The following is a 20,025-nucleotide window of genomic DNA, read 5'->3' on the forward strand; positions in this document are numbered from 1 at the left end:
CAGCTCCTTCAGTCGGAGAGTTCGCATCTACTAAGACCTTGAAAAAATGGGGATTGGGTTTTACTTAATTTCTTTGGGCTACTGTTGGTGTTGGACCATATACTAGTTTAACTATTCTTTGAGTTTTCTTTTAAGAATTTAATGATTCACATTTTGTTTCTATATGTTCATGTTTGGGAACACTTGACTTCTGTGCATTTCTTTATACCATAAAATAATTGATGCAGTGAGTAGTGCATTTCCAGGACATGACATTGGAGGAATCGCATGAGACAGGATCTGGTGGGCCAAGCTGCCTGTTATGCTAGGAATAACCACACTGTCTCTTCTATGTGACGTTCTTTAGGATGCAAGTGATTGGTAGTGCTAACATTGAGTTGTCTATGTGCTAATACATGAATAAAGTAACCTGGTCTCTCTCTTTTTCATTGTCAATTACTTTGCTTTATAGCTATTCTTGAAAACAACTGTTTTTAAAGGAAGATTTCTCAACTTTCTTGACAGCCGCTGTTTCATTCTTATTATAATGATCAGTTAAGTCTTGCTACTAAAAGCATTTCTTTTTACCTTGCAGTCGTCCTTTTTCTTCTAAATGGTCTACAGCGAATCCATCAACTGTGGCTGGAAGAGGTAATTGCTTCTTTGAGTAAGACTTATAGCCTATTTTGTCTATAAGCAGTAGCCTTTAAACTGCTTTGATGTGATCTACAATGAGGAAATATTTTCATAACCCAGGGTCACACATGCATGCACACTTACTGTAACTCTGTATGCTGTGTATAAGCTGAAGCTTTGGGAGGCAGTTCTTGCCTAGCCTTTTGTGAGGTTTCCTGTTCTGTTTCGTTTCTTTAAAATGCTCATTAGGACCCACTCAGTTGATTTCACAACCATTAACAAGTCATAGCTCATAGTATGTTAAAACTCCTTTTAAGAACTGAAACTAAATTTCAGAATTTTTTTTTTTTTTTAATTTCAGAAGTTTAATGACTTGGCACACACTTTCCAAGAGTAACAAAGCTACATTAATTTTTCAATATTGCTATTTCTAGAGTAACTTTTCTTGCATTTTCTAGTCATCAAGAATAATAATGCTGTCATGTGTTTTAGTGTTTCATTTTCCCAAAACTGTCCTAAATGTCACCTCTTCAGATACCAAAACAGACCTGTCAATTTTATAATCAAAATTCACCATTTTCCCATGAAAGAAAAATGAAGCAAAGAACTACTCAAAATTGCTAAAGAAAACTTTGTTGTATCATAACTGACCGAGGCATTTTGACTTTAAAGTGACATTACAGAGCTATCCATTTGGCCACTGCTGCCGTGTGGATCCTGTGTGGCCGTAGATGATTAGCACAGGATAGTTTAAAGTACTTGTGTCGTCATTTTGTTGGCAGCAATATAAGTAACACCGGCTACTTTGTTTTCTGTAGTATCGGTGGGAGGCAGCAAAGCCAGCTCCCTTCCAGGAAGCCTGCAGCGTTCTCGAAGTGACATTGATGTGAACGCCGCAGCTGGTGCCAAAGCGCATCATGCCGCTGGACAAGCTGTACGAAGTGGGCGCTTAGGCGCAGGTGCCCTGAATCCAGGTTCCTATGCATCACTTGGTAAGACAGCCATTTGCATTCTTCCCCTGGTCTCAGTGAAGAGAAAATGATACGTCACACCCATTTCTAGTTCATTCTTGCTTGTTAGGGATGAACCATGAACCTGTCAGCCACCTTGTTTCTGCTCTTCTCCATTGTCTTCCTCCTCATCTTGATCAAACATTGTTCTTGACTCCATGATTGCTATAGGATTTTCCTAACTGCACTGATGACACACCTACCCACTGTTACCAAGCGAAGGCACTGGCTTTGTAATCAGTTTCTCTGGTTTCTTGATCTTGCTTCTATTCCTTTACCTTTGGTGATAAGGAGAACTTCAGAGTCTGTGTCTAATCAAAGCTTAGACATACATTCCAAATGCTGTTTGGAATTGGGTTTTTGTTTTTTTTGTGTTTTTTTTTCTCTATGTTTTCGTATCTATCAGGTTAAGTTTTAGGGCTGTTTATCCATGTTGTGTCTCTGTTGTATACTTCTTTGTTGCTTACTGTTGTAGTGCTGGAACATTAAGCAGATAAGTTACTGGCATACAGTAAAGAGCATGGAGATTTGGGACATGCGTTTGTGTGTGCTAGAATGGCGCTGTTGCAGAGTGATGAAGTAAGGCTAGATTACTCAGTGCATGGTGTTGAGATGTGTATTTCACAATTTTTTAAGTATAAGTTATAACCTATTACACACAGTGTTCCAATACATTCCAGATGACCAGAATCTTCAATAAAACTGTAAGACAACTGTTGAAAATGGAACAGATAAGAATTCATCTAATCTCACGTCACAGAAAAAAAAAATGTGTAAATATAAAAACAACTGTGGTGAAAAGTCTTAGATTTAAGTCTAATGTGAAAATATAAAATCAAGTAGCTGTGAGACAATTTTTGTCACCTTCCACAAATAAAAAAAAAAAGATGGCATTGTTTTCCAAGTCGGATACAGATGTGCTTACATAGATCATAAAAATAAAAGACACATAACAGCTGCCTATAAACACCAGAACAAATGTTGGGTTTTGACCATGGTCAAACAAGTTAAAAGACCTATAAATATAAAGGAAAGTTTAGTAAAATGCCCACTGTTGATGAGAATGTGTTGACCAGGGCCTTATTGAAAACAGGGCTGAAGTGAATTAAATGATGGTACACTATTTTCTAAATGGAAATTTAGTGCATGAAGCCTCTTTAAATGTTGAGTTTAGATCGAGGGCCATCTAGTTGGCTTAGTAAGTAAAGGCAACTGCTGCCAAACCTGATGAACTGAGTTTAACCATCAAGACTCACAGGTAGGAGAGAACTTACTACTATAAATTGTCCTCTGACCTCCATATGTGTTCCATAGCACCCACTCGTAATATAATAATTAATAATAATAATAACTTACAAAGTTTTGACACAATAATCTAGTATTTAAATAATCACACCAAAAAATAAAAACCAACCTTCCACTCCAGAACTTGGTCTGTTGTTTTATGCCCTCATAATCTGATTGTCTTTGGAATTCAGACATTCCCATTACTCTACCTGTGCATTGTTTGCTAAAATGATCTTAGGCTATTTTTAGCAATATAATAATTATGGTGTGGTGTTCTGATGATACACATGGTCTCCATGCTACTCATGTTCCTGATTGCAGACGTCTGGATAGAGATGGTGTTTAGAAAGAATGTGACACTCCTAAGATCCATGGAAAGTACTGGAAACTCTAGGCTCTGTTTGTTTTTTTTATTTTTGTTGTTTAGAGTGGGGAGTAGATCCCCTTGAGGTGTAGAGACTAAACTGGCCTCTACCTCAACAAAGCTGTGAGGGTTGGGATGGAGGGTTCTGTCAACCTAATGGAATAAATGAAATAAAAAGTAGTTACCTTTAAAAAAAAAAAAAAGAGGTGGAAGAGGGAGGAGGAATCAAAACAAACCAAAAACTAGGTATGTTGGTGTATGCCAGCCGGGGCTGCATAGGAAGACACTGTTTCAATAAAATAAAAGGACGTCAGAACACGGCTGGGGCCTGGGCAGCAACTCGGGAGGCAGAGGCAGGTGGATCTCTGTGAGTCCGAGGCCAGCCTGGGCTACAGAGCAAGATCCAGGACAGGCACCAAAACAACACAGAGAAACCCTGTCTCGAAAAACACCCCCCAAAAAAACCAAAACCAAAATACAAAAACATGGCTGGGAGGATTTCTCTCAATGGATAAAGCACTTGCTACACAAGCTTGAGGATCTGAGTTCAGATCTTAGCACCTCTCTAAAGCTGGGCATGGCAGCACACACCTTACCTCTGTCCCCGAGCAACCCTGTACACTTGTGACTGGTAGGCTCTGCTTTCTTCTACATTGAGCCTTGTTTGTCATGGATGAACATAGAAGGAGTATGTCATTCTTTTCCAGCAAACACTTCCTGCATTTAATTTTTAACAAGGCTTCTGACAGGTCCTGAGGATCTGGTAGTTCTGCATTCAGATTTTCAGTCTGTTCATATGTTGGTGAGAAATAAGAGGCTAAAAAGGAGGTTTGTTGACTGTCCTGCGTTTTTGAGTTGAGGTTGCTGTATGGCCAAGTGTTTTAAGAAATGAACAGTTGGGGTCAAATGGATATAGAAAAAAAGAGTCACATTAAGTTCCATACCGTCTTCAGTCAGTTGCCACTGGTTAATTTGCTTTTGTTTTCTCTAAAGCACTGAATTGTTGGCAGAAAGGTCGCTTGAGTGTTTTGATATTTACCTGTTCACTTCTGCAAAGGAAGCTTGGTGTCATACAAGATGGTCAGGATGTGTGTGTGTGTGTGTGTGTGTGTGTGTGTGTGTGTGTGTGTGTGTGTGTGTGTGTTTATATTGGAGGTATAGCTCATGATAAATACTTACCTAACATGCATGCATATTTTTATACATATTCTCAATAAAGCATTTATGGAATTGCCTGAATGGAAAAGAAAACAAGTAGTTTTGGTAAGGTCATTTGGAGAAAAGTGAATTTTCAGTTGGTTGTGGAAGAAGTTGGTACTGAACCTGTAAATTATTCCCATGCTTGATGGACAAGGAAAGGGGTGGAAGAGCTCTGAAGCTCCTCCTCTTCCTCCTCCTCCTCCTCCTCCCCTCCTCCTCCCCTCCTCCTCCTCCTTTTAAAAAGATTTTTGGAGTTGGTGCAGGTTCTGTGAAAGCTGTGAGGAATGGGATGTAGGTAGCAGGGCTGGGAGGCAGCCTTGCTCTGGAAGGCAACAGTTTCATGGAGCCGGAAGAGAAGGAAGTGGAGGGAGTGGTAGTTTCAGACATGGTATTTGCAGCAGCAGGTGGGTATTAAGAAGAGTGTCATTGGAAGATTGTAATTTTCTGCCTGGGAATTCTTGGTCCAAGAAATGACTTTAGGTTTTGAACAATCACTGAGTGGGGTACAAGAGGACGGACATTTTTGGACTTGGCATAACTACCATACATTTGGGTCTCATGGCTGAATTTTATTAGAGTGGAAAGCAGAACCAGTAGGGAGAAAGCCTTGTCCAGTCATCTGGGTGTCCAATGTATGCTTTGTAGTTATTACTCTAGGGCTGGGTTTAGGAAGACACCTTCCTCTGGCATGAATGCTGCAACATGTCAACCAGCGTTTCTGCCAGAGAAGCTCTTTAAGACCTCTAGTCCAGGGTGGGGTAGGGAGAGGGGCTGGTCATATTGGCTTTGCCTGCTCAGCAAGCCACAATTATCAGAATTCCAGACACCCAGAAGAAAGTGGGTGCTTGCCACAAATCATACTGTTTGAAAATGGTCCAGGCAGACTGCGGTGCCTCCGCTGTCACTCAGCCTTGTTACTATGGGGGCATTCAGAGCTGAGTTAGTGGAGGCCAGCCTCACACCCAGGACTTGCGGAAGAGCAGCAGCACCCAAGCATGGTGATGTATACCCTCGACTGCAGGGAGACTGGAACAAAAGGATTGTGACCCCAGGCCTTAAAAACAAGAGCATTGTTGGTCCTACTATGTTAATTCTTTCTTGTGCCAGATATTAAAGGCCAGGTCTTCAGTAGTACCATCTGACCATGTGGCTGTGTGATTTTTCTCTATGAACTCATGGAATAGAGACAGAGAGTTCTTAGATTTATCCATGTGTGATTATAGGAGCTGAAAGTTCAAAGAAAAGATGGGATTTGGGAGCAGCCAGATGGCAAACTGAGCCTGTACAGTAAATTGTTGTCTTTAAAAAAAAGGGGTGGGGGTTGTAACATCTTTTCCCTAATATACTAAGTTTTCCTCTGTTCTTTGCTTGCTCTTTCTTCAAAGAGGATACTTCTGACAAGATGGATGGTAAGAGTTACTTTTATAATTCTTTTCCACATTTCTATTGGGTCCTTGTTTATTCTTTTATAATCTTCTGAAAATATGCTACTTATCATGAATTTTAATGTAGAAATGGCTACATGACTCAATGGTTGAATTTTGGGTTGCTGATACCCATTTTTTATCTCCTTGTACTTTTTTTGCAACTTAAGTCAGTTTCCTAAAATATTTCTCATGAACTCTGAAAAATGGGACTCAGTATATTTTTAATTTCTTATTTTCTTTTACAATACTGGATTCAGAGGAAGGAAAGGGCTTTGATAAGTCTTTTTCTTTAACATGTGAGACATTTAATTAAAACTGAAGTTTAAACTTTGCTTTTTAAATTCTAATATTACAATTATTGCAGTTTGTCTAGAGTTGCTTTGGTTTAGTAACAGATCTGTACAGTGTTCTGTGTGACACTGGAGAGACATCACCACAACTTTCTCCTCACTCTGTCAGGGCCTAGTAGTGTTAGCTGGGAGTCTGAGCTTTCTTAGAAAACTGGTAAAAAGATGCTAAAACAAGACACTTTTTTCTATTAATTGTTACATAGACTCTACAAATTGACCTCAATTTTTTTCTATTTTAATGAAATGGAAGCATTATTTAGTCTCATATTGCCAACATGATTATTATTTTTAGTATCTCTATTTTAAAGTATGTCATAATTAAAAAGGTTTGAATGAAATGACAGCCATCAGGAGGGGATCTCTCTCTCTCTCTCTCTCTCTCTCTCTCTCTCTCTCTGATGTACTCGAACCTTGATATTGCTGGAGTATTTAGAAAATCTATCACTTCCCAATCAAAGTATTTCTTTTGTCTGGGTCAGAATCAGCAGCCTTTTTGAGGTATCACTGATGGTGTGTCACTGACCTTTAGTAGTAGTGAGTTCTGATGTGTGTACTAGGTCATTTTCAGCAGATTTCACACATGTTGTAAGTAATTCTGTTGAGTAAATAGCTGAGGACTTTGAATTTGCATGTGCTTTGATGAAAAAATTAGGCAGATGAAACCTAGGTCATGGATTTGATTTCTATACTAGCCAATTGTTTGTTTTTTTTTTTCTAGTTCCATTATGGGTTTACCTTTTGAAAATGAACAGAAAAGATTTCTGCTTTAGAAAAGTCTATATAAATTTTTATTTGCAAGGAAAAGTAATTAAAGAGTTAAATTGTTTTTAAGTAATTAATTTCTCGGATTTCTTCCACCCTTTTAAAATTTAAGAATGAAATAAAGAAGTGTTCACAAAGAATTTTGCTATTTTTAGTTGTCTGGTTTTAAGTTTTTTGGTGTGAGCTGTGAATCAAATTCTATCAGATTATTTTTTTCTCATTTGAATGTTTTCAAGGCTATAGCATATCTAACTACAAGTTATACTCTGCTTTTACCTTTTCTCATGAATCTTGGGGGAGGGGATTACCAGGTAGCATTTTCAGAATTTGTTGAAATCCTGTTTTATTTCTCTTATTTAGGAACAGCATCTGAAGATGGTAAGAAGTAAATATTTTGTTAGTAACACAAATACCTCTACCACACTGTTTTCATTGGTAGGACTTAAACTAAACAGGCTAATTTATCTACAGACCTTTGTCATTTACCAGCTGTGACAGCTTCTACATTCCACATTTGGTTGTGTTCATTGTCTGTGAATTTTTTTCTAATTCTTCATCATGCAGTTTTGCTTTATATCTTGGATCATCTCATGCTGAAAAACATAATTGCTTAACATGTTTAATAATATCTTGTATATAATTTCATTTTTTCCAGTAACGACAATAGAAATACTTTTATTTTTGCTTTTAAAAAGGTTAATGCCAATTCATTTCTGCTTTGTAGGAATTCTGCTTTATCATTGGACATCAAATACTTTTATTCCATCTATTTTGAAATGTATCTTGATTTTTTTAATCAGTGACTAGGTAATTGGTCCCTGATTCAAATTGAGTTTGAGAATATAACTAGTTGCTGCATATACTTTCCTGAGTCAGTTCACCTTCAAAAAATATTTATTCCTTCTGAATTTGTAAAAATGAAGTCAATTTTTTTATTTATCTTTCCTGAAGGCTTTCTCATTAAAGCCTTTTGTTTTGAACATGATGTTTTTTTCTCTAAGTTTGACATGAATGACTATTAACTGTGTGGTGTGCTTAAAATGGTTTTCTGTTTTAAGTTTAAATTGGAGTACTCTAAAAATGTGAATTCTGATACTGAAAATGAATGGCAGCTTACTTCAGCACTTTTTAATTTAAAGCAGTAGTATGTGGCTAGAACGTGGATGACTTCTTTATTCAGAAATAATCACTAGGTCTCTCTGCACTACTCTTCAGTTATGAGGACATTCTGTCCCGCCCAGAGCAGACTCCTAAAGCCTGAGAGACCTGCAGTGTGGGCTCCCAGGGCCTTGCAGTTGACAGCTCTCAGACTGTGCCCACGAGACTCCTCCCACTCTTCTGACCTCACCCAGTCCTTCATTTTTAAGTCCTGCTCTTCAGTATGTTCTTTTCTAATCAGTGTGGTTATATTGCACTAGTCAGAATTTTGGAATTTCCTACAAACTGTACCTCTTATTTAAAAGATTCTAAACACTTTGTATTTTTAACTGTGTTCATCATCAGTGTGGGTCTGTTGGAGACTTGCTGGAGAGCACCAAAGTGCCTAGCAGTGAAGATTTGACTGCCACTGGTTCTTCCTGCTGGCAGCTTACACAGATAGCTTGATGAACTTAATTTCTTTAGTTCAAGAGCTCTAGAAATAGCCAGGTGGGGTGACGCATGTCTTTAATCATGCAGATCTCAGTGAATTTCAGGCCAGCATGATCTACATAGTGAGTTCTAACAGGACCAGAGACCCTGTCCGCTCTCCCTTCCCCCAAAACCTCTCGAAATACAGTGAGGGTATTTGTAGTCTGGTTTTACAGAGGGCATGAGGTGGAGGTAATCTAGGAAGAGAAGGAGATGAAGTGCCAGCTCTCTGCGATACATACTCTCCTTCCTAAATTCCTCCTAGGAAAATTGTTTGTCAGGAGAAAAGAGTGAGCACATCCCTGTGTACCTGTGGCCGTCTGATCTAAAAAGATAACTTGGCTGTGGCATCTCTTCTGCAGAACTCTTTAGAAGTACACTGTCAGTTAAAAAGATTGCTTGGAGTTGTTTAGAGCTATGGGGCATTTTTGAGAACAATCTCATTCCCTAGAAACTGAAAATTTGGGAAGGGTTGTTTTGCTTTTTTGTTTTTGTCTTATGAGTGTCTCACTGTGTAAACCATGCTATCCTTGAACTCAAAAAAGAGATCCACCTGCCTCTGCCTCCTAAGTGCTGGGATTAAAGTTGTGTACTACCACGTCCAGCATAATTAGTTATAACCACTACATTAGTAATACCAAACTAAGGATGAAAGTCTTCTGTAGTTTGAGTTGATTCTTACATAGAACGAACATGTATAAAGCAGTATGTACCTGGGCTTGCTGATATACAGGCTGTAGTCCCAGATACTTGGAAGCTAAGGCAGAAGAATCTAAGCCAAGGAATTCCAGATAAGCCTAGATGAAATGCCATCTCAGACCCTAAACTGTGTACTTTTACATTTTTTAAAAGAATCTGTGTAAAAGAAAGATTTTCTTTTAATGATATATTTATTTGCATTGGTGCATTTGTGTAAAGGTGATGAATCCCCTGGAATTGGAATTTGTGAGCTACTATGTGGGTACTGGGAATTGAACCCCGGACCTCTGGAAGAAGAGCCAGTGCTCTTAACCACTGAGCCATCTCTCTAGCCCCGTACTTTTACATTTTTAAGAGGTGTATAATATGTAAGTAATGGCTGCCTTATTTCAGAATTAAAAAAAAAATACTTGAAAGTAGCGGAGATCCCCCTTCTTCATACTAAATACTATTACAGGAAATATTTTAATTCTGTTCATATTTATCCCTTAGGTCGGGTGAGAGCCAAGCTCTCTGCACCACTTGCTTCTGTGGGGAATGCCAAGACTGATTCTAGAGGAAGAAGCCGGACAAAAATGGTGTCTCAGTCTCAGCGTATGTACTGCTCGTCAGTCTGTCCATGTTGGTCAGTCTGCTAGGGTGAATGTTTCTTTATATTACTGTGTTAGGAGATGAGCAGGGGATAGAGTCAAAGCTGATTTTAAAAGCAACAAGCTACATACTGAGTTCTTGTTCTGTACTTTAGGTTCATCATCACCTGACAAAAATGAAGGTATTTTTTTCACTGTTTCGGGTCAGTTGTTGTGCATGTTTGGGATTTTTTTTTTTGAGTGGGTGTTGTCTTGTGTTTGTATTAGTAGGGCCACATCATTGATCCACCACTTAGAAAGAAACTCTTCATCTTCTATACAGATGTTTGCATGGAGATACTTTAGACACGAATCTTTAAAGTCAAGGTTCACATACTACCCAGAAACTTGCAGGTGTGGAAAATTGTGCCATTAGAGGCAAAATGATTTGTATTCGATAAAATCTGTTTCTATCTAGCAAACACTATGCAAAGAGAGATAAGTAGTGTCTTCTTACTCTCCCCAAAATTTGTTAGATCATCTTAAATTTTGGTCAGTGTTTTGGGCAAGTATATACTGACTTACAGTGAGAGAAAAAATGGGCTGAAATAACCAATTCTAGTAAATTTAATATGAAGTTTGAGATTTATATTCTTACTGTTTCATTGGTCACTGAGTTCCTTAAAAGAACAATTAAAAAGCACAATTTTAGGACTAGGTAAAATGAATCATCTGTTTCTGTATTTTCAAACAAGTAACCCATATATAATGGCATGTTTAACTGGAAATAATTTCTCCCATTCCCTCTTGACTAAGAGATTGTCCTCAGCACTCTCTCTAAAATCACAGTTTTTCTGAAGAAGTCATGATTAGGGTTCTTCTGTATAACCTAATTAATTATCTCTGAAAAGAATGGGTTTAAAGATGATTGTCAGGTTGTAGATGTCCCGTTTGTTTTATTAGCCTGATTCCTGGATCTTGGGATCAGAGGTAGGGGGTGGGGTGGAGAATAAGGCTCAGAGAGACACTAGGGCCCTTGAGTACATGTCTCACAGCACCCTTTTTCCAGCATGAGAATGTCCAGCAGACTAGCATCAGGAGCTTTCCGCAGGAGTCCTAAACTAAGTGGAAAGATTTGGTAGAATTTGTTTTCCAAATGAAGACTACTTATAGACAGCCAGAATGATACATGGTCCTATGTGTCATAGGACAGATCAAAAGTGTATGATAATGCCACATTCTCCTGTGAGTCTGTGAGCTTTTGGAGTGATTCTTAGAGTACATTAATTCGCAATGTAGCCTCTCTTCTCCTTGAGTACTGCCCAGACCAACATCAGTACAGCCTGGAAGCTAGTTAGAAATACAGGGTCTCACATACTACCACAGACTATTGAATCTGATCACTGATTGGTCTGTGCTATAGTAAAGTTTGAAGACTTTGAAACTGTAATGCCCAAGGTGGAGTCCTGGCTCTTCTAGGTTAAAGTTACTTTATTCCTCTGTACCTGCCCATAAAAGGAGGAAGATAATAGCATCTATCCCATGAGACGTTCATGAGCATCAAATGATAGAGTATATTTAATGCAGATAAATCTTGAGAGTAACTGCCATGACTATTACCTGATAAGAGTGTCCTTGTTAAGCTGGACAGTTCAGCAAGAGCACTGGCTGCTCTTCCAGAGGACCTGGGTTCAATTCCCAGCACCCGCATGGCAGCTCACAACTGTCTGTAACTCCAGTTCTAGGGGATCCGATACCCTTATACAGAGTCTATATAGGTAAAACACCAGCACACATCAAATAAATAAATAAATTAGCCTTTAAAAAAAAGATAGTCCTTGTTATTATTCATAATAAACTGAAACTCATGTTGCTATTACATATTTCTATACCCTGACATTCTGACTGCCCTCATGAAACAGTCATAAGCACTGAAGTTAGAATGTTTAAAACTTGAAGAGAATCACAAATTGTCCAGACCTAGGGTTTAAGGATAAAACTTAATTGTGAGATAATTTTCTGACTTCTTCACCTTTGTTGGTGCCCTCTTTTTCATTCATTGCAACTTCAGATCACTTATGAAAAATAGAATTATTTTACATTTGACTTGTTAAACCTCATAGGACTTTAAGATCCAAAGACATTCCCACTATAAAATCAGGCAAGTCTTAGATCATATTAGAAAGATTTTATTTGTTGCTTGCTTATTAACTTGAATGAGTATGTGTCCATTTCCGATTCTTTATTAAAAAGATGTGTGATTTGTATGCAAGTTTCTTCACAACGTATTTGTATAGGAGTATTACTGTGACCTCCATCTTCACTTTGTTGTAGTGATTCATGAGGGGTTGCATGGTTTTGTATTCTCATCTAGTGGGGAAAAAAAGAGAGAGAAAGAGAATCTCTTGGATCAAAGCAGGTGTGTTGAGGTTCACCAGAATAAATGAAAGCAGACCTAATGGAGAGACTTGTAGATTTACTTTAAGAAGAACTGTGTCCTCGCTCTGGTGGTGACTGGTGGTGTACAGATGATGTACAGCCTGTCAGTAGCCTTCTCCCTTCCCCCCACCTCTTGCTTTTCTGTGAATCATAAGAAAGATTAAATTCGTAGCTTTTTCATCTCCTTTTTTCTTCAGCTGTAAGATGTGGTATTTTTTCCTATATCTAATTTTCAATTAAATGTTTAAATAACAAAATTGTAAACATTTAACGACTTAGATTTGGGACTTCCCATAATGGACAAGCTGAAGAATGTGCATTGACTTTGCACTTTCATTTCATCTGCTTTGTACATGAGTGTCAGCTGTAAAAACTGTTAAGTGTGCTGCTTTTGTGACAGACATTTGTGCTATGGAATTTTTTTAAAGTTTGCTCTCTTTTTGTGTTAGGTTTTTTTTTTTGTTTGTTTTGTTTTGTTTTTGTTTTTCCTTGAGAACTGACTAAAGCTTTGTTATTTCCATCTGCCACCCATTTTAAAACTGCTCCTCCCCTCTTGGTGGATTATAACCCTTACCCTAATTCTGCCTTTACACTTGTTCAGGATCACAATCTGCTAATACCATTGGTGGTAAGAATCTATAGACTTGATGTGTGCACCTGTTGTTTGCTCACCTGTTTTCATTCACAAGAATGAGGTCTATTCAGCAGAAATTCATATTCGATAATAATCCACCATTCTGTGATTGTACTGAAGCAAAAACTTGTAGTCGTGAGTTCTCTTTGGCCTGTCTTTCTAATATCGTGAAGGCCCTAAAAAATATAAATTATCCAAGTTGACTCTACAGATATAAATAGTAAGAAGAGAGGGACCCAAAGTAACATTTTAAAATTCGGCAACATGAAAAAAATAGTTATCTAACTTCAAGTTTTGCTTCTGGGACATTTCTGTTCCATACTCTTCTCTAGGGTGAGCATGCCCTTTTCTTCAATTCTGGTGACTCTGCTTGAGAAAGAGCCTCAGTATTTAATTTTAGGTATAAATGATTCCCAGTTATACGTGCTGAAAATATCCTAGTCTTCCACGAGAAGAGAGGATATGCTTACATGAAATGAGTATTGCTAACTTCATTCCTTAAGGAGAGGGCATGAGTGTGTTTAAGTATCTAGAGATTGAACTTGCACACTTTTAATCAATTCAGTGAATGCAAAGTAATATTCTTCTAAACTGCATGTTTATGTCTGCTGAATAGACCCACATTTCATGGATTTCTCCAGTACCTCCACCCACACAAATGTATTACTGGTTTTAACAGAATTCATACTGTATGTGCTCAGTTCATTATAGTTTCTATATCATTGCGAGTTTTCTCATAACTTCCATTGGCCTCGCTTGCATTGTGAGTTTGTGGCATGTTGGGTGTTTGGGTGTTTTTGTGTGTATGTTTAGTTTAGATATTGCATGGAGAAAACAGATGCCTCAGATATCCTTCAAAGGAGAAAGAAACCAGATTTGAAGATTCTTCACCTGCAACATCATGAAACTTTTGAGTGAACAATCATTTTAAAGTAGACGAATAATTTCCCTATAATTTAGAAATCTTCTACTCAATAAGTAAATTTTTATTGTCACAGGAAGCACTGCTTTTTCATTTATAATATTGCTATCCCCAGTGGAATATATTTTTTGTATGTGTGTGCTAATGACATTTAAGAACTAACCAAGAATATGAACTGGACTAAGTAAACCATGCCCAGAAAACATAACAATAAGGATCCCAGCAGAGCACATCCAGTTTGTTCATATTTGTTAGCCCGCATAGAGGAGCACAATCAGGAGCTTTTAAAGCTTTGTTTTTGAAAGTTCCCAAGAACTCATTCAAGTTACTTTAAGACAGCTCGCTGTAATTTAAAATGGTACCCTCTCTAAGGATGCGACAGTCCTCTGAAGTGCCTGCCTTGTACATGGTGCCCTTTTGACAGCCAGTGCTCATTCCCATTGGCATTTGACTCTTTAATCTGTGATTGGAAATGAGACACAATTGAGTAAGATTGTGCAGTATGATCAGTAACTTACAGTGTAGTAAATGTGGGTAGCAAAGAGAAAATGTTTCCCCTGAAGATTTGTTTAAATGCAAGTTTAACTTTTCTATACTATTACCATTCAGTTAGATTGTATCTTTGAGATGTCTGATCCATTTTTTTATTCAGTATACACATAAAGCACTTCAACCAAGTCATGCCCCTTAAAAAAGGTAGCCCATGTGTTTCTAGTTTAAAAGTGGGTTTCTTCCCGAGTATGGTTGTACATGCCTACAATCCTAGCACTTAGCGGGTAAAAGCAAGAAGATTGCTTCAAATTCTAGACCAACCTAAAATAAATAGTCAAGAATGCCCTATCTAAAATGCATCTCAATGCTGCTTATCCATACCCAGATCTCTGGGAGTTTTTCTGGCTCTCCCTCTCTATCTCCCTGACTACATCTCTGACTTCTTTGGCAATTCCCTGGGAGTTCTGGTCTACTCTTAGTACTTGTGTGTCCTAGAATGTGACCAACCAAGGGCTCTCTGCTTTCAAATAGCAAAAACAAAATTTTCTTTCTCAGCTGGCCCAGTTTTGTCAACATTTAATTTAAATTTAGTGCTTTTACTTATTCTTTGATAATTTCATACATTGTATACTATATATCATGGTCATACAGTTTCCTCTACCTTTATTCCCAATCCCTTTATCTTCCCCCTCCACCTTCATGTCCTTTAAAAAAAAACATAAATAAATAACTGGCTGAGTCCTATGAATGCTACCAGCATGTATGTGTGAGGAGGTGACCTGCTAGGGTCCACACCATGGGGAAAGGAAAGGGACTCTCCCTTCCCCAGTAGCCATCAACTGCCGAAAGCTCTTCAGGTGTGGGTGGGGCCTCCTGAGCCCTTCCTCCGTCGGTGCTGAACAATTAACTGGATGGATCAAGTGCAGGTCACCTAAGCTGCTGTGAGTTAGTGAATATAGTAGTTATGTCATGTCCCCAAACTGCATGTCACGGCACTACTTCCCTCACCCCTTACCTTCCTTCCATAATGCCTTCTGCAATGTTTTCTGAACCTTATATGTCAGGGAGCTTAATAGAGAAGTCCCAGTTAGAGCTGAGCACTCAATGGTTGCTTATTCTAAGCTCTTTGGACAGTTAGGAGTCTCTGCATTAATCACTGCCCGCTGCAAAAAGAACCTCTCTGACCAGATTGGAAAACAGCACAGTTGCTAATTTTGTAAAATTTAAAAATGTGAATAGCACCACCTGACCATGCCCAGAGATATTTCATGAGGCAAATTATTTTAAGAAAAAGCAAGTTGTCATTGTTATGTACACAGCACAAATAATAGTAGTAGTAGAGTTTACGTCCTTTTAAGTAGTAGTAGTAATAGAGTTTATATCTTTTTAAGTAATGCTTTTCACAGAGCATCTTAACCATATCAAACACAGTGTCAAATATGGGATTGCTCTGGGAATCTTCTTACTGTTGGTCTCAAAAATCCCAGTACTGGGGCTGGATAGATAGTTCAGTGGCTAAGAGCACTGAGTGCTTTTCCAGAGTACCTGGGTTCAATTCCTAGCAACCACATGGCAGGTCACAATTGTCTATAACTCCAAGATCTGACATCCTCACACAGATATACATGCAGGCAAAACACTAATACACATAAAATACAAAGAAATATTTTTTTAAATCCCAATTATATTGCCATTATGAAACATATGCTTAAGTAGTTTTATTCTTCAGTGCTGGTATAGAGAGCACATTTTCCCCAGCAGGTTATGTTTGTTTATAAATCTTCCTCAGTCCATTTCTTTGCTCTTAGAACCTGACATACTACCACAGTTTTCTGGTCTTTTTGCAAGTTCCCATGGCATCAATATTTGCATATTTTTATATGTGTTTCCTGTTTAGCTGGCAGCCGTTCTGGGTCTCCAGGAAGAGTTCTAACCACAACAGCCCTCTCTACTGTGAGCTCTGGTGCTCAACGAGTCCTGGTCAGCTCAGCTTCAGCACAGAAGAGAAGCAAGATACCAAGGAGCCAGGGCTGCAGCCGAGAGGCCAGCCCCTCTAGGCTTTCAGTGGGTAAGACTGTGTGTGAGCTGATGTGGAGGTTGCTGAAATGTAGGGTACCAATTGAATCTTGACATGTGCGCACACAGGCACTCACACAAGCACATGTGGAGGTCGGAGGGCAACTTGTAGGAGTCATTCTCTATCTCTACCAGTTCCGGGATCAAACTCAGAGAGACTGACAGGAGTGCCTGAGCCACCTTGATGACTTTTGTAATATTCAACGCTATGCGTTTGCTTCATAAGATGACTTTAAAGTTGAAACATGGCTCAGTGGGTAAAAGCACTTGCTGCTCTTTCATAGGACCTGAGTTTGGTTCCCACCACCCTTATTGGGCAGCTCACAACCACCTGTAACTCCAGTTCCAAGGATTCTGGCACAATCTTCTGGCCTCTATAGGGACTCACATGTGGCACACACTTAACACTCACACACATGCACACATAAATTATTTTTTGTTGTTTTTTTGTTTGTTTGTTTGTTTGTAGAACCATGGTTTCACTCTGTAACCCTGGCTGTCCTAGAACTCACTCTGTAGACCAGGCTGGCCTCAAACTCACAGAGATCCACCTGCCTCTGCTTCCCGAGTGCTGGGATTAAAGGCATGTGACAACACAGCTGGCTGAATACTTTTTTTTAGGTTGTAAACTGTTGGGCATAGTGACTAAGCCTGGGGCAGAGGCAGAAGTATAGTGAATTTTAAGTCAGCCAGGGCTACATAGCAAGACTCTGTCTCTTACAAATTATTTTAAAGACAAAAATAGTATAAAAAGTATTTATTTTGTTGTGAGTAAAGTTCGCTACCAGGACATAGTCTGCCATGACCCATCTCTTCCTGAGAGGACACTGAGTGCTGTCTATTGCAGGGTGTGGGAAGGAACATCCTGCTGCACTCTGCTCAGAGCCCTGCCAGTTGCTCGAGTCAGGCCACATCTGGCTGCTTTGGTCTGCAGTGAGGCCTCCCTAGGTATTTTCCCAACAATTTCTGACTTTTTGTATTTTTTTTTCCAAGCTTTTATAAAAGCCATATTTTCTTCTCATATCCTTACTGACATTGTCCTGTCGGTAAGGCTCATGATGGGTGGAACTTCTTCCTTAGAATTGCTTCTTCCTTTGTGTGGGCGGTGGCCTGGTCCTCTGAGAGTCCCTTTCACTGCTTTCCCAGACTGGGTGAACTCATCCTTGGGTCATCTCATTTTTCTTGATTTACTCCTTTGCTTTGCCTCATACACTTTCTCAAATAAATTACTCGAAAATTATGTTTAGGAGTACAAGTTTTTGTCACTGCCTAAGAATGTCTTTATTCAGTTAAGAGCTGGGGACTTCCTTCAGGAAATCTTCAGATTTGTAACAACAAAGGCTTCTGGGATTTCATCCTCACTAACTAGCTTCCTTTTGTTTTCAAGACATTACTTTAGATTCTTCTTTCTTACTTTTTTTTTTCTTTCTGGTTTTTCCAGACAGGGTTTCCCTGTGTAGCTCTGGCTGTTCTGGAACTCACTCTGTAGACCAGGCTACCCTCGAACTCATAGATTCACCTAACTGCCTCCTTAGTACTGGAATTAAAGAGGTGTGTCACCACTGCCCAGTCTAGATTCTTTATTATACCTTCAGTCAGTACTCAGATTTTTCTGGCACTTTTTCCCCCTGTATTTGTATTTCGTGTTTTTATTTATAAGAGGTGAAAAAAGACATGAATTGAAAGCTACATTGTGAGTTTGAGACTAGACTGCTTCATGGGTCCAGACACTTGGTCTCAAAAGAGAACAGAATAAACAAGTAATTTATTTTCAGTCCCAAAACCAACTTGTTATTAATCAGTTCTTGAAAAACTGAAACTGTTTGGAAAGCCTAACTTCTGCCTTCTGTTTCCTCTTGCTGCTGCTGCTGCTGCTGCTGCTGCTGCTGCTGTTGCGTGTCAGCCCGGAGCAGTCGTATTCCTCGACCCAGTGTGAGTCAAGGCTGTAGCCGGGAAGCCAGTCGAGAGAGCAGCAGGGACACGAGCCCAGTCCGCTCTTTCCAGCCTCTTGGTAAGTGTCTGAGCAGGTGGGAGGCACACTGCTTTCCCAGGGAGTGGGCTGTCACCTTCGGGAAACCTCCATGTTCCTGGAATTCGGTGTTCTTCACCAGTGCTATCTTGGTCATTCTGAGGAGAGAGTCCAAGGATTGAATACATTGAGTCATGTGGCTAGCCTTTGTAACTTACCTTAAATGAGGAAGTCAATCATAAATGCATTCCTGTCACAATCAAGTCAGTGTTACCTAGATAGAAACTCAGAATATCGAATTTAATTTCTGTTCTAGGAAGGTTGAGTAGAGATCATAAATGAAACCAACCTGGCTTACATACTTCTCTTTAAGAAGACAAAAAAAAAGGAAGTTTGAATTCAAAACCTGGAGAATTAGAACATGTTTTAAATATTAATTTTCTTACAAGTGAAGTACAAACTAGTTTGATTAAATAAATTTTATACTTTTTAAACAGAAAAATTGACTTCAACTTCGGTCATTTAATACAGTCTTCTAGAAAGACAGCCACAAAATAACGTGAACTTCTCATCATAGGGAAGGGTTGACATTTTATAGTGTTTTATATTTTAATTACCATGTAGCTAATGCTGTGTCACTGAAATGAAACTTATTTCTGATTATACTTTGTCTTGTATCTTTGATTATAATACTGTATTTGCCACCATTATAAAAGTACTAAATGACTTTTAAGGCGTTAATATTTCCAGGATAACTGGAGAAGCAGAATATTTTGCTTTGAGGGTGTTTGAATTTTTTCTCTCTACCCTTTTCATGCATGGATCTCCTTTTCTGTACAGTTAAGAGTAATAGTGTATGTTAAGATTTAGGAATGTTTGGAAGTTTGTGTGTGTGCAACAACAAAATGCTTGAAAGGCCATGCTGGACCCACAGCAAGCATTCAGTTACCATGGCCACTTCCCTTCCATCACCATGCTACGGCTGTTCTTTTCCTCCCTCAGCTTACCCTAAAAGCAATTCACTACACTTTGGTGTCAGGGTGCTCAGACTTGAATGATATATGCATTTATATAATGTTAATAGCGTACTGAAAGGAAATGTGTCAGGAAGAAACCAAATGTGTTTCTGTACATCTTAAGCTTGCTCAATAATTTAAGATTGTAGAAAATGTATAACCAAGTACTTCAGTTAAAAAAAAAAAAAAAGGTAAGCATGGGGCTAGAGAGATGGTTAGAGGTTAGGGTACTGGCTGCTCCTCCAGAGGACCCAGGTTCAGCTCCTAGACCCTTCCTGGTGACTATTACTGTCTGTAACTCTAGTTCCTGTGGTCCAGCACCTTCTTCTGGCCAGCAAGGGTACCAAGTATACAGGCATAGATGCAAGCAAATATCCGTACATGTAAGATTAAATAAAATATCGGGAAGCCAGAGAGAGAGAAAAGACAAAATGACCAGCATGGTTAGTTGGGCACAGTGACACACACCTGAAATCCCAGCAGTCTGGGAGGGTAGGCACTGGAAGTTTGAGGTCAGCCTGCAACATAGCAAAATACTCTTTCAAAAACAAGAACAACAACAAAA

At 38.9% G+C, this 20,025-nt stretch overlaps 1 protein-coding gene across 50 annotated transcripts in view; it reads left to right on the forward strand.

Moving 5' to 3' along the window:
• Positions 1 to 20,025, forward strand: part of Clasp2 (cytoplasmic linker associated protein 2) — a 193,434-nt gene that overhangs the window by 116,483 nt on the left and 56,926 nt on the right. For 18 of the 50 annotated variants that reach the window (XM_076577236.1, XM_076577244.1, XM_076577240.1 and 15 more), the window contains 7 exons: positions 575 to 630; positions 1,434 to 1,607; positions 5,862 to 5,885; positions 7,376 to 7,393; positions 9,836 to 9,937; positions 16,297 to 16,467; positions 18,379 to 18,486. In XM_076577236.1, the coding sequence (XP_076433351.1) occupies positions 575 to 630; positions 1,434 to 1,607; positions 5,862 to 5,885; positions 7,376 to 7,393; positions 9,836 to 9,937; positions 16,297 to 16,467; positions 18,379 to 18,486 (653 nt within the window). Of the gene's footprint in view, positions 1 to 574; positions 631 to 1,433; positions 1,608 to 5,861; positions 5,886 to 7,375; positions 7,394 to 9,835; positions 9,938 to 10,088; positions 10,116 to 12,952; positions 12,980 to 16,296; positions 16,468 to 18,378; positions 18,487 to 20,025 lie in introns of all 50 variants that reach the window. The other 32 variants (XM_076577230.1, XM_076577234.1, XM_076577231.1 and 29 more) reach the window with 4 other exon arrangements.

Source organism: Peromyscus maniculatus, chromosome 7 (genome assembly GCF_049852395.1).
Source record: "Peromyscus maniculatus bairdii isolate BWxNUB_F1_BW_parent chromosome 7, HU_Pman_BW_mat_3.1, whole genome shotgun sequence".
In the NCBI taxonomy this organism is placed as follows: Eukaryota; Metazoa; Chordata; class Mammalia; order Rodentia; family Cricetidae; genus Peromyscus; species Peromyscus maniculatus.